General features: G+C 54.0%; 1 protein-coding gene across 1 annotated transcript; it reads right to left on the bottom strand.

Annotated features, from left to right (window-relative positions):
- Nucleotides 1–1,461: 1,461 nt before the first annotated feature.
- On the bottom strand, nt 1,462–11,521 carry LOC101179376 (serine protease 40). Its single transcript, XM_012497799.2, is given in 4 exon segments — nt 1,462–1,776; nt 5,506–5,681; nt 7,781–8,055; nt 11,353–11,521. Coding segments are annotated over 4 exon segments (864 nt in total). The 5' UTR covers nt 11,451–11,521.
- Nucleotides 11,522–14,131: the final 2,610 nt, after the last annotated feature.

The following is a 14,131-nucleotide window of genomic DNA, read 5'->3' on the forward strand; positions in this document are numbered from 1 at the left end:
GCCTGCAGAGCTCCTAGGTGTGGATTTGCAGCCACAGAATCGGAGGAGGCCAGAGGAGCTTCATGGACAGGCAGGCCATCAAGTAACTCCATGCTCCACGTAGGAACATGCCTGCTGATGGACAAAGCACAAGTCGCCACGTGAGGGAACTCCAGCCCAGCCAACATGGGGCCACCATGGGCAGAGGGAAAGTGGCAGTTCTGGCGACACTGGTGGCTAATGCTCTAAATCTGAACTGATCAAGTGCTAATTCCCACCTCAGGGCCCAGCAGTCCCACTCTGCAGCCCCATAACTGAGTTTGCCGTCAGGAGAGGAAATGCTTTTCTCTTGCTTCCAGACACTGCTGAACTTGTAAAGCCAGATACTGTGCTCGGCACAGGCGTCTGGCTCAGTGGCACCTCACCAGGAAGGAGGGAAGGAAGGCTCTGAGTTGGAAAGGAAGCGTCTGCATTAGTGTCAGAGGGCTTCAAGACCAAGAGATTCTGCCGATCGTGCCCATGAGACTTCACTTGTTGCCACCTGCTGGTGAGGGCCTGGGCTATCTGAGTGACAACAGGAGTGGAAATAATTTGCACAGAACACCTGGATGGCACTTGGGACACAGTGCACCTGCAGTGACTGGGGGCTGCCCTCTCTTTATTGTGAGCTCAGGTTGGGGGTTGCAGGAGAGCTGTGGTGTGAGGCCCTTGGAGAGTCCTGCTGACTCGTTAGGATACAAACCTGACTCAGACAGGTTTGCAGGGGCAACTCAGAGTCAGGTTTATGGGCTCAGTGCTGGACCAGCAAGTCCTGGGTCAGCTAAGCCACAACCCCTACAAGCTGGAGTAAGCCACAGGGATGGGGGCTGGGTTTCTGGAGGCAGGGAGAGGGCAGGGCTGTGGGTACAGGGGGCAGTCAGCTGAGAGCTGACCCCTGGGACACAGCTCTGGTACTGCTGACCCAAGACCTCAGCCCCCTTCACAGTTTACTTGCAAGCTGTTGAGGAGAGCCTCTGTGACCTGTGCGCCTGGAAGATGCCTCTTCATCCGTGACCGGTGCACAGCACCCAGCTCCAGGAGGACAGGCGGCTTCTTCCATGTGGGGAGGCCCTGGCCCCGATTTTCTGGAAGACTGCATGCCCTGGAGGACAGGAATGGGGCCTGAGTCTGCGCGACCCAACTTCCCAAGGAGAGTGACTTGGCTCCCATATGGTCAGCCGGGCCCCTGCCCAGGGAGGAGGGAGACCTTCCCTCCCTGAGGAGCTGGGGACACAGTGGAGCATGGGAAATGGCTCTAGTTGGCCAGAAACCAGAGCAAGAAGCTTCTTGGGTGGTTTTTAGTTTGTCAGGCCTGAGGCAGGGGTGGCCTTGGGTGGACAGGAGAGCTCAGAGATGGAAACACGTCAGGAGCGTGCAGAGCTCAGCAAGGAAGCCAGCCTGAGGTGGGCACGCTTGTGGTAAGAAGCCAGGGGCCCTGGCCCTTCACTGGCTCCCCAGGAGAATCAGCAGCAGGAGGAAGGTGTGAGCAGCCAGAAGGGCTGCACAGAGCCCGGTCTTGTGGACGGTGCCCTGACAGGTCATGCTGTCCAGGGCTGGGGGCATTTCCTGAGGAGAAGCCACGGCGGGATCTGGAGGGGGGCTCTCCCTCTTCTTCTAGCTAATCCAGTTGGTGAAGTAGGGGAGCCCGGTGAAGACGCTGGGGCCGACGGGTGAGAGGCAGTCGAGGCTCCAACTAGACAGCCCCATCAGGAACCAGGTGCCATTTAACGGGCAGACGAGGGGACCCCCGGAGTCTCCCTGAGAACAGAGAGGACATGGGTGGTAGGGACCAAGACAGGGAGGGACACGCATTGTTCAGGGCACAGGAGGGGCCCTTACGCTTCTCCAGGATGGAATGTGGGAAGCAAGGTGTGCGGCAGGTGTCTCCACTGCCTGAGTGAGTGGCGCTCATCAGTCACCTGGGCGACGTTAGAAGTCTAGACCCAGGAGGGACCTCCTGGGTCAAAATCTCGAGCACCGGGCCCTAGAGCTTCACTCCACAAAGCTCCCAAGGAGACCCTGGGCAGAGCCTCCATGCTGGCAGTCACAAACCCATGAGAATAAGCAGGGGATTCTAGGAGATGGACATCCAGGCCTAGCCCTCCGGACCCCAGTGGGGAGAAGGCACCGCCTGTGGTCCCCAGGGTGGCTGGGTGGCTGGGTGCCAGCCTGGAGGGCTGGCTGTGCCTTGGCCTGAATCTTCTGCCAAGCACTGCATCCCACCAGTATTTTTTTTTTTTTTTTTTTTTTGAGACAGAGTCTCGCTCTATGCCCAGGCTGGAGTGCAGTGGCGCGATCTTGGCTCACTGCAAGCTCCGCCTCCTGGGTTCATGCTATTCTCCTTCCTCAGCCTCCCGAGTAGCTGGGACTACAGGCGCCCGCCACCACGCCCAGCTAATTTTTTGTATTTTTAGTAGAGATGGGGTTTCACCATGTTAGCCAGGATGGTTTCAATCTCCTGACCTCGTGATTCACCTGCCTCGGCCTCCTAAAGTGCTGGCATTACAGGCATGAGCCACCGTGCCTGGCCATTTTTGTTCTTTTTTAAACTTTTTTAAAAAAATTAAAATGGAGATGGAGATCTTGCATGTTACCAGCTGATCTTGAACTCCTGGTATCAAGTGATCTTCCTGCCTTGGCCTCCAAGGTGCTGGGATTAAATCGAGTCCTGAATCCAGATGTCCTTGACTTATTAAGGTCTCTATTGTTCCCTCCATTTCTTGGTTGAGCTTTTTAGAAAATGCCAGACTGTGGGATGTGCTGAGGGGAAAAGAGGTGCTGCCTGTGCCCAGCCTGGGGGTAGGGCAAGTGCCAGGGGCTCCCAGGTGGGCACGGGGGAGTGTGAGTGTGGCAGGGCCCCCAAGCGAGGAAGTCCCTGACATCATGGGCAGAGCACCCCCATCCCACAGGCCAGAAAGGGAATCCCAAGGAAACAAGCACCCTCCTGCCATCTGTGCAATCAACATGACCAAGCCCCTTCTGTGTGCAGACAGCACTGAAGAGGCCCCGAGGGACATTCCACATGAACAGGCATCGCAGATGTGGCGTGTGGATCGGGGCGGCCTGGAAGGACCCCAGAAGGGCTGCTCTAATCCTAGAGCTTCTCTGAGCCAACACAGGAAGGAGGGGCAGGACCTGACTGTGCCAGCCTACAGCCTCGTCAGTGGGCAGGGAACCCATGGGAGCTGGTGCAGATTCTGTCTGATAGGATGGTTCTGGCCTGAGCCCCATCAGGACACAACTGCAGGAGAAGGGATGGCAGAGGCTGGCGGGAAATGGTCAACAGACAGGACTTGCCATATCTGACCCTTTCTGTCTATCTAAGGAAATGGGGCAAGGCAAGGGAAGCAGGCTCAGTGGTGCACAGTGGGCTGTTGGTGTCAGGAGGCTGAAGGGCCCCTCCAAGGAGGACAGCAGAGAGCAGGAGGGGCCGCCCGCGGCGTCTGATGGGGAATGCTGCACCAACGCCTGACAGCGTGGCTGTGGTGAGGACGGAGCCCAGGAAGCAAGAGAGGGCACAGGCAGGCACTCTGGGGTGAGCCCTGCTGGGACGGATCAGGTGGAAGGAGGTTGTGGGGAGCAGGGAGGGTGCCTGTAGGGCATTTTGTGATGGGAGTCATCGAAGAATGTTTCTGCACCATGAGGTGACCAAAGAGAGAGAAAAAAAAAGAGGGAGGCACAACAGAGGGAGAGGAGGCCGGGCACGGTGGCTCACGCTTGTAATCCCAGCAGTTTTGGGAGGCTGAGGCAGGCGGATCACTTGAGGTCAGGAGTTTGAGACCAGCCCAGCCAACATGATGAAACCTCATCTCTACTAAAATTATAAAAATTAGCTGGGCGTGGTAGTGCATCCCAGTCACTCAAGAAGCTGAGGCAGGAGAACCACTTGAACCCGGGAGGCAGAGGTTGCAGTGAGGCAAGATTGTGCTACAGCACTCCAGTGTGGGCAATAGAGTAAGGCCCTGTATCAAAAAAAAAAAAAAAAGAGGGAGAGGATCCTGCAGGAGTCCTCCTGGGACCCACAGCTCCCAAGAAGGGCAGGGCCCTTCCAAGCTTGACTGTGGCTGTGACCCCTCACGTTGGGGTGATACACTTCCTCTCTGGGCCTCAGTTCCCTGCACTATAAAATGAAAAGATTACACGTAGTGGGAGAAGACATTCATAATATATGAACATATCCAATAATAGGCTCATATCCACAATAGATAAAGAACTCCTATGATTCAGAATGAAAGGCAGACAATCCCATAGTTGGCAAAAAACTTGCACGGACACTTTACAAAAGAGGCAATAAACATATGACAAAGGGCTTATCTTCACCAGTCACCAGAGAAATGCACGTTAAAAACCACACACAGGAGTTCATATGAAAATGGCAGACAATTTGACGGAGTGGCAGCAACAGGTGCAACCTGAACTATCACTCCCCAGCTGGTGGAAATGCAAATTGGTACAACCAGGTTGCAGAGTTTCTCATCTCAAGGAGAGATGAACATGTGCATGTCTCATGGCAAGGCAATTCCATTGCCAAGGGGACCGCCAACCAGAATGGGAACTTACGTGCTCTGAAATGCATACACCAGGACGTTTGCAGCAATTCCATTTGCAACGGCCTCAAATGGGAACCACCCAAATGCCACCCACACTAGAATGGATAAGTAAATTGCAGTGTCTTTGCACAGTGGAATAGCATACAGCAATAAAAATGAACAATACAGACTGCACGCCAGATGGATGCATCCCACAGACACAGCATTGACTGATGGGACCGGGCAAAAGCTTGCATACCATATGGTTTCACTCAGCTAAAAGTCCCCACATGAAGCCGTGGTGCTTTAGAAAGCAGGCAGAGTTATCCTGGGGGAGTTAGCGTCAGGAATGGGCATGGATGAAACCCATGGGTGCTGGGTACGTGAGTGGTCAGTCTCTGAAAATTCCTCCACAGGACACTTGTACTTTTGCCCTTTCCTGTGCATGGTGTGCTTCAATAAGGTTTCTTTTTTTTTTTTTTTTTTTTTTTGAGACGGAGTCTCACTCTGTCCCCCAGGCTGGAGTGCAGTGGCATGATCTCACCTCACTGCAACCGCCGCCTCCCGGGTTCAAGCGATTCTCCTGCCTCAGCCTCCCGAGTAGCTGGGATTACAGGCACGCGCCATCAGGCCCGGCTGATTTTTGTATTTTTAGTAGCGATAGGGTTTCCCCATATTGGTCAGGCTGGTCTCAAACTCCTGATCTCAGGTGATCCACCCGCCTCGACCTCCCAAAGCACTGGGATTACAGACGTGAGCCACTGTACCCGACCAACAACGTTTCTTAAAAGATACAAAGAAAACAGATGGGCCAGTGCTTTTGGGGAGTTTCTGTCCTGGCTCTGACACCTCAGGCTTGGCTGGGCTCAGGAAGAAGTCAGGGCTCGGGCAGGGTCCAGAGGAGACCCTGTGGCAGAGGCACAGGGCAGCACAGGGGAGAGAGGTTGAGCCCACTCACTCGGCAAATGGCCTTTCCTGTGATGAGGTCCCCAGGGCACAGCATGTCCTCGTGGATGGTGTAGTCACTGCTGCTTGGCTGGCCAGGGTACTGGGGCTGGAAAAAGGATCCACAGACACTGTTGTCCATGACACTGACCTCTGCCTCCTGAAGTTGGAAGGGCTCAGGCAGGAAGACTGTGGGAGGAGGTGTCAGATGTGGGCTGCAGCTGCAGCTGCAGCCAGAGGGAAGCCCTCCCTCCCCAGCTTGCTCGCCCAGGGAGAGCACAGGAAGATGAGGGGACAGGCAAAGGGGAAGGGCCTGCAGTAAGAAGAACCAGGAGGGAGACCAATGTGGCTGCAAGGGAGCAGGCGTGGGGTGAAGGGTGAGGTGCAGCCGCCTCAGGGCCCAGAGCAGGGGCCCTCCTAGCCAGGATGTGGTGTTGGAGGTGTGGTTCCAAGCACACTGGGACACAATAGAAGGGTCAAAAACAAGCTCTCTGGCTGCTAAGAGGAGGCAGAGCTGGAGGCAGGGAGGGTGGCAGCTGGAGTGCCAGCCTGGCTGGTGGCATACCTAGCAGGTGCTGGGTGGGCTTGAGCAGTGTAGCAGTGTGACAAATCAGGCACGGCCCTTCCTCAAGGAGCAAGTGGTCTGGGGACACTTGGGCTCTGTTTCCAGATGTCACTCCCAGATCTGGCCTGGGGTCCCCATATGGGAGCAGTGTGATGACAGGGGCCCACCCCTGCACAATGCCTGCTCTGTGTGGGCCTCATGTGTCCTTGGGGGCTGCCGGTGTGTGGAGAGAGAAGCATGACTGGAGCTTAGATCTCTCATCAAGGTCGGTGGCTCTCTGCTCAGTAGCTGATCCAACTAACTGGTGACTTCCCCAGGCCCTAGCTCCTCCTTTCCCACCTGGAGAATCTTCTCTGCCTTGATTCTTAGAGAATGACAGTCCCTGGGAGGCTGAGGTGGGCAGATCATCTGAGGTCGGGAATTCGAAACCAGCCTGACCAACATGGAGCAACCCGTCTCTATTAAAAATACAAAATTAGCCAGGTGTGGTGGCGCATGCCCATCATCCTAGCTACTCAGGAGGATGAGGCAGAAGAATCACTTGAACCCGGGAGGTGGGGGTTGTGGTGAGCCGATATCATGCCTTTGCACTCCAGCCTGGGCAACAAGAGCAAGACTCCATCTCAAAAAAAAAAAAAAAAAATGATTTGAGAATGACAGTCCCAGGAGGCTGTCTTTGGAGGGCTGGCTGCTCTCATGACTAGGGCCATGTGACTGACATTCAGTGGCCAGGGCAGGGAGGCCAGCTCTGGCCTGTTCATGGAAGAAAGTCCTGTCCCAAAATGCCTCCTCTGAGATATTGTGCCAGATCATGACCCCACAAATAATGCCAAATTGCCATTCTACTTTTTTGCACTCATCATTATATTTCCCTAAATCAAAAGCATTCACTCTTTTGCTAGAGTCTTTGACTAACATTTCTTCCCTCTCAGTCTACAAATATACAAATATATGACAAATATACTGGGTGAGCAGTGAGGTTCACATTCACAGAGGTAAGTGTTCTTGAGCCATAAACACCTGGACCGGAGGACAGGCCTGCTCTTTGTTTTTTTGTTGTTGTTGTTTTGCTTTGTTTTGTTTTGTTTTTTTGACAGAGTCTTGCTCTGTCGCCAGGCTGGAGTGCAGTGGCGCGATCTCGGCTCACTGCAACCTCCACCTCCCACGTTCAAGCGATTCTCCTGTCTCAGCCTCCTGAGTAGCTGGGATTACAGGCACGTGCCACCACGCCCAGTTAATTTGTGTGTGTGTGTGTGTGTGTGTGTGTGTGTGTGTGTGTGTGTATATATTTTTTTTTGTAGAGATGTGGTTTCACCATGTTGGCCAGGATGGTCTCGATCTCCTGACCTCGTGATCCACCCACCTCAGGCTCCCAAAGTGCTGGGATTACAGGCGTGAGCCACCATACCCGCAGGCCTGCTCTTACTTGCTACTGATGCCCAGCACCTTCCACAGCCGTGGAAGCTCCAGTGGAGTTTGGTGAGGCCCCAGAGGAGGTCAGACCGCAGCAGGCCCTTGTAGTCAGGGTGGAGTCAGCAACATTCAGCACCAGGGAATCCTGAATGGCTCAGAGTCAAACAGCCCAAGTGCCTGCCTCCAAAAGTGAGAGAAGCTCAGGCCGCTTGATCCATGTCAGGGGGAATTGTGACACTCGGGAAGACTGGCAGAGCCCCGAAATGGCCCCCCACGCCTTCACCTGCATTGCCTGCCCTGCACTGCTCACCATCCTCGGTGACCATTCCCCAACCAGATATCCAGCAGCAGCTGTCAGGGGCCAACCACATGGTTGGTTCCGGAAGGCAGGCGGGGAGGATGTGGGAGCTGAATTCCACATGACGGTGCAGCTGCAGCAGGGTAATGTCACTCCCCATGCGCTGCAACTTGTTATAGTCAGTGTGCACCATGATCTTATTCACTGTCATCTGCTGGCTGTGCTCCGTGGGATGGCTTAGCTGGTCGTACCCAAGCAGGATCTGGTAATCAGATGGGTCAGTGGACCTGTTGTGGGGAGGTTCCTCTGAATGCTGGGCCAGCACCCTCACCCCAGCTGCCCACCTGGAAGGCACCCAGACCCCACCATCACTCTGGGGTTTCTCTCTCCTCCCTTCCTCGTGTCAGATAGCCCTGCTTTGCTCTTGACACAAGCTTGAGGGCCTACAGCCTCAGGACACTTGGCCTTGGATGATTCCCGATGGCTTTCCCAGCATGCCCCAGACTCAAAGGAGTAGAGAATCTTAGTGTAGAAAACACTGGGGGTGCATTACACTTCACCTCTTCATTTCAGAATAGAAGAGACTTGGCTCATTCCTAGCTCTGACCAGAACCCTCCCAAGGCCCCATGACCTATAGCAATTCTCAAAGACCCTATTTCCCCAGCCAGCATGCTCCACCCACTTCTCCCCAGTTCTCACACACCACCTTCTCCAAGGCTGCCCCAGCTGGTGACAGGAACTCAGTAGGTAATTGTGAAGCACATGGAGGAGTTCATGGAACTGAACTTCTTGTTTCCAGAAAACGAGTGACTTACCAACCCACAGGTCCTGGCTGTGTGGTTCTCCTCCCCACACATGCCTGCATCCACCTCCCCCAAGGCCTCTCCTGCTCTGAGCCCCTGTCTGGCGCAGGGTCTACCATGGTCCTGGGCTTGTGCCTCACTTTCCTGACAGGATGAGAAGCCTCAGGGTGGGGCTTGTATCTCTGTGTACCATGCAATGGGCCTCACTTGAGGCCTGGCACCTGTGGATGCTGAATAAATGAGTGGGACCTGAGGAGGATGCTACAGCCAGCTATATCCAAAGCTCTGGCTTCCTGGATCAGAATTTGACATCCTCCCCGACTCCCTTTGGGCACACAGCAAGCCCAGGAAGCATCGGAGGAGTAACTCAGTCTCCTGACTCTCTGCCTCACACCTCCTGGGACAGAGCCCATCTGTTTCATCCCTCACTCTGGTCTGTGGGGACAGTGGCAAATAATTCTCCAGAAGTGACAGAACCCCCTGGTGGCTGGACATACAGAGTCGCAGGACCCTTCTGGGGAGGAATGTGCCAGCATATGTGAGTAGCCAGGACTTAGGGGAGGCTCCGGCAGGCAGGTGTTCCTTGGACAGCCTGCAATGAGCCCTGGCTGGAAGGGGCCAGGTGCTCGACCATGCATGCCTGGTCCTGGGAAGCCCTGGGACTGTCACTCTGTCTTATCACCTGAAGCGTGTGTCAAGTGTGTGGCCTGGGATGCTGCACACCCACTACCATTTACACAAGAAAAACCGCGGCCCGCTGAGATTGTGTGGATGACCTAGAGCTGGGCAAGATGCAGAAACCAAAGTTCACCCTGAGTGGAACATTAGGATTTTGATTCTTAAAGTTTACAGCAGACGGAGAGTGGGCTGGAGGTGGTTCCCTTTAGAACGAAAGTCTGTTTTCCTCTATTTGTTGATAATCCCAACTAGAGTGAGTTAATTTTCATTTAGCTATTTATTTTATTTTAATTTATTTTTGAGACAAGATCTGGCTTTGTGGCCCAGGCTGGAGTGCAGTGGCACAACCACATTTCACTGCAGCCTCAACCTCCCTGGGCTCAGGTGATCCTCCTGCCTCAGCCTCCTCAGTAGCAGGGACCACAGGCACGCCCCATCATACTTGGCTAGTTTTTTTATTTTTAGTAGAGATGAGTTTTGCCATGTTGCCCAGGCTGGTCTTGAACTCTTGGGCTCAAGCAATCCACCCACCTTGGCCTCTTAAAGTGCTGGGGTTACAGGTGTGAGCCACTGTGACGGGCCTTAACTATTTATTTTTACTTTTAACTATTTACTTATTTTCAGACAGGATCTCATTCTGTCACCCAGGGTGGAGTGCAATGGTGTGATCACAGTCACTGCAGCCTTGACCTCCCAGGCTCAAGTGATCCTCCCAAGTAGCTGGGACTACAGGCGCACACCACCAGGCCTGGCTAATTTCTGTACTTTTTGTGGAGATGAGGTGTCACTATGTTGCCCAGGCTGATCTGGAATTCCTGGAATCATACAATCCTCCCATCTTAGCCTCCCAAATACTAGGATTACAGGTGTGAGCCATCACACCCGGCTCCATTTAGCTATTTCAAAGTAATGTGCATGTAATGAGACAACCACACCATCTTAGCAGGTTGACCAATGTGGTGTGGGGTGGGATGGGGTTGGGGAATGCCCAACCCCAGAGCGAGAGATGAGGGAGGAGCCTCTGCTTGGGAGATGCCATACAGTTGGTCAGGAGACTGGAGCAGAGTGACGAGCAGGGACAGCATTCCAGGCACAGGGCACTGCTGAGTCAAAGGCAGGACACCTGGGGCAGTAAACTGTCCCAGAACAAAGGGTACAAAGAAAAGGCTGCGCCCTCTCTTTGGGCTTCCCTCTTGCATGCACTCCCACAGCGGGGCCCGTGGAGGGAAGATGCACCTTTGGAAGCAGTGAGCAGCAGAGGCCACCCAGTTGCCGTCGATAAGGGCAGCTCCGCAGATGTGACTGCCTAGGTAGAGGAGACTGGCCTGCCATGGCCACCGCTCAGGCTCCGCCCTCTGGCCTCCAGAGATCTTCCCGGTGGGCCTCCCAGAGGAATTCCCGCTGAATCTGGTCTTCCCACACACTGTGGAGACAGCCGAGCAATGAGGTGCCTGCATGAAGGACGCCAGCCCCTGGTGCCCCTAAATGTCAGGATCAACAGGACTCGGGGCCACCAGGCCCCTCCTGTCACTTCACAGGAGGGACAAGTCCAAGGCTCAGGGTGAAGCCACGTGGCCCATGTGACAGCACCACCTGGATGACCCGGAAGCACACAGCCCATGGCCCCCTGTCGGGGCGACGGCCCGTGGGGCTAGGGGGTGACCACTGGGCCCGAATTTTCCCAGGCCTCCATGCCGTTTGTGATGGCGCAGAAGCTGCCTGCTACAGAAGGGATGCACTGCTCCACTGCGCGGCCCCCAAGCAGCTGTGCCCTCCCTTCCCGGCCCAGTGTTCTCCTAGACTGAAGAGAACGAGAGACACTCCGCCCACAATCCCGTCTACAGTAGCATTTCCCCATCCTGGAAATGAGGGTGTGTGGGGCGCTGGACTGCAGAGGCCTGAGATGCAACCCGGCAGAGCCAGCGGGGGAGCGCCCCGCCCTCTCCCCTCCTTTCAAAGGCACCTTCCTCCCAGGGCCGGAGAGCCAGACCTGGCCTGGCTGGGCCCTCCTGGCGGGTGTCGGCGTCGGGCGGAGGGGGACGGCCACGAGAGGCAGGCGACCTCTGCTCCTCGCTCTATCTAGGCCACCCGTGCCCGCTCACCTGCAGAGAGGGACGAGGTGGACTGGACGCGCAGCAGCAGGAGAATTGGCCAGAGGAGGGAGGCAGCCAGTGCGCAGTGCCCCCGCCAGCCGTGGCATGAGCGCTCTGCCCCTGCGTCCCTCATCCGGCCGGTGGCCGCGGCGCGGCGCGTGGCCAACCGTGGGGCTCCAGGAAACCGCCTGCGTCCATCGGGGCGCTGAGACCGGATCTTGCGCGCGGCGGGTGCGGGGAGCCCAGGTCGGTAGGGGGCAGGGGTCACTGGAAACCCCCAGAGCGTCACAGGGCCCCTCCCTCCAGGAACTCCACTGTGCAGGGGAGACATGAAGGCAACTATGGCCCAAGCCCAGAAATATACAGTAATGATGAGAGGGCAAGTGCTTACATCACGTCATCAAGCATTTCCAGCTTGCTTTCGGAGTTCAACCCACTCCTCCATAAGGACGCCGGCTCATGGGATTAGGTCAGGCCCACCAGGGACAATACAATATCCTTTTCTTAAACTCCAGCATACCACAGTCATGAGAGGGCTGTGCCATCTCAGTCGCAGGTCCCTCCACACTCAACAGGAGGGTCATAGACAACAGCTGGGTGGCAGGGAGTCATCTTAGAATTCTACCTAACACAGCCCAAACTCTGGCCTCCAGTGACGCATGTCCCTCCCAATCCCCAAAATGCATTCAGCATACCTCAAGGTTACCAAGCGCCTCATCCTGTTACTGGAAAGGGGCATGATTCAGACATCAAGAGAGAGTTCTTGGATCTTGCAGAAGAAAGAATTCGGGCAGGTCCATAAAGTGAAAGCAAGTTTATTAAGAAAGTAAAGGAATAAAAGAATGGCTACCCCATAGGCAGAGCAGTCCTGAGGGCTGCTGGTTGCCCATTTTTATGGTTATTTCTTGATTATATGCTAAACAAGGGGTGGATTATTCATGAGTTTCCAGGGAAAGGGATGGACAATTACCAGAACTGAGAGTTCCTCCCCCTTTTAGACCATAGAGGGTAACTTCCTGACCTTGCCGTGAACTGTCATGGCGCTGGTGGGAGTGTCTCTTAGCATGCTAATGTATTATAACTAGTATATAATCAGCATTGAGGACCACCAGAAGTCACTCTCATTGCCATCTTGGTTTTGGTGGGTTTTGGCTGGCTTCTTTACCCCAACCTATTTTATCAACAAGATCTTTATGACTTGTATCTTTTGCCTACCTCCTATCTCATCCTGTGACTTAGAATACCTAACCTCCTGGGGCCTGGGCACGGTGACTCACGCCTATAATCCCAGCACTTTGGGAGGCCGAGGCGGGTGGATCACCTAAGGTCAGGAGCTCGAGTCCAGCCTGGCCAACATGGTGAAACCCCATCTCTACTTAAAATACAAAAATTAGCCAGGCATGGTGGCGGGTGCCGGTAAGTCCCAGCTACTCAGGAGGCTGAGGCAGGAGAATAGCTTGGACCTGGGAGGCAAAGGCTGCAGTGAGCCGAGATCACACCACTGCACTCCAGCCTGGGTGACAGAGCTAGACTTTGTCTAAAAGAAAAAAAAAAAAAAGGCCAGGCGCAGTGGCTCACGCCTGTAATCCCAGCACTTTGGGAGGCGGAGGCGGGAGGATCACAAAGTCAGTAGATAGAGACCATCCTGGCTAACATGGCGAAACCCTGTCTCTACTAAAAAATACAAAAAAATTAGCTGGGAGTGGTGGTGGGTGCCTGTAATCCCAGCTACTCAGGAGACTGAGGCAGGAGAATGATGTGAATCCGGGAGGCAGAGCTTGCAGTGAACCAAGATCGCGCCACTGCACTCCAGCCTGGGCAACAGAGCGGTGAGACTCCATCTCAAAAAAAGAAAAAAAAAAAAAAACTGCTTAACCTCCTGGGAATGCAGCCCAGTAGGTCTCAACCTCATTTTACCAGCCTCTATTCAAGATGGAGGTGCTCTGGTTCAAACGCCTCTGGCAATCTCATTAGAGTCTCAACTTAAAATTCAAAATCTCATCATCTAAATCTAAATAGAATTATCTCATCAGCTCAAAATCCACAATCTCATCATTTAAATACTCCAAATAGAATATGGATGAGGTTCCCAGCTGTAATCTGCTAAATACAGCCCTTGAGCACAATTCTTCCTCACCTGTGGACCTATGAAATTAAAGAAACTTCCTACCCCAACATTGTGCACATACAATGACAAGATGGGCATAGCATAATGCTCAAAAGGAGGTTGGGGGAATGGACAGTAAAAAGCAGTTACTGGTCCATAACAGCTTTTATATCCTTCTGGACAAACTCCATTAGGTTTCAAGGCCTGGGAGAAAATTCTCTGTGGCTCTCAGCTCTGGTCATCCTTCCTTTTTTATGCAAAGTAGCCTTGCTTTCCGTAAGTGGAATTCCGGAGGCCTTCTTTCATTGCGTACTTTCTCTGTCCCTGTCAGTATGAGCTTGGAATGTTCTGCTGACATAAACATCTCAAGAACCTCATAGTCCTTGTAAGTGTGTTTCACCAGTTTCACTTCATTAGATAAAGTCACATGCACAACCTTTTTGAGATAGTCCCTCCTCCACCAGGGCCTCCTGCTGAGATGGCAGCGGGCTTGGGGCCCTCTGTTGTGACTATACCTCAATGTCTTGAAAGGGCCCTTTGATCGACTGACTATTCTGACCTCTTGGTCTTTCTGGGGTCTTAGCAGAACATTTTAGTGTCAACCTTTTCTCTGTGCTGTGGTTTCAGTGACCATCTCTGACTTTTAGCATCTTTTGACATCTGGAGAGGCTAAGAATTTTC

Source organism: Nomascus leucogenys, chromosome 20 (assembly GCF_006542625.1).
Source record: "Nomascus leucogenys isolate Asia chromosome 20, Asia_NLE_v1, whole genome shotgun sequence".
In the NCBI taxonomy this organism is placed as follows: domain Eukaryota; kingdom Metazoa; phylum Chordata; class Mammalia; order Primates; family Hylobatidae; genus Nomascus; species Nomascus leucogenys.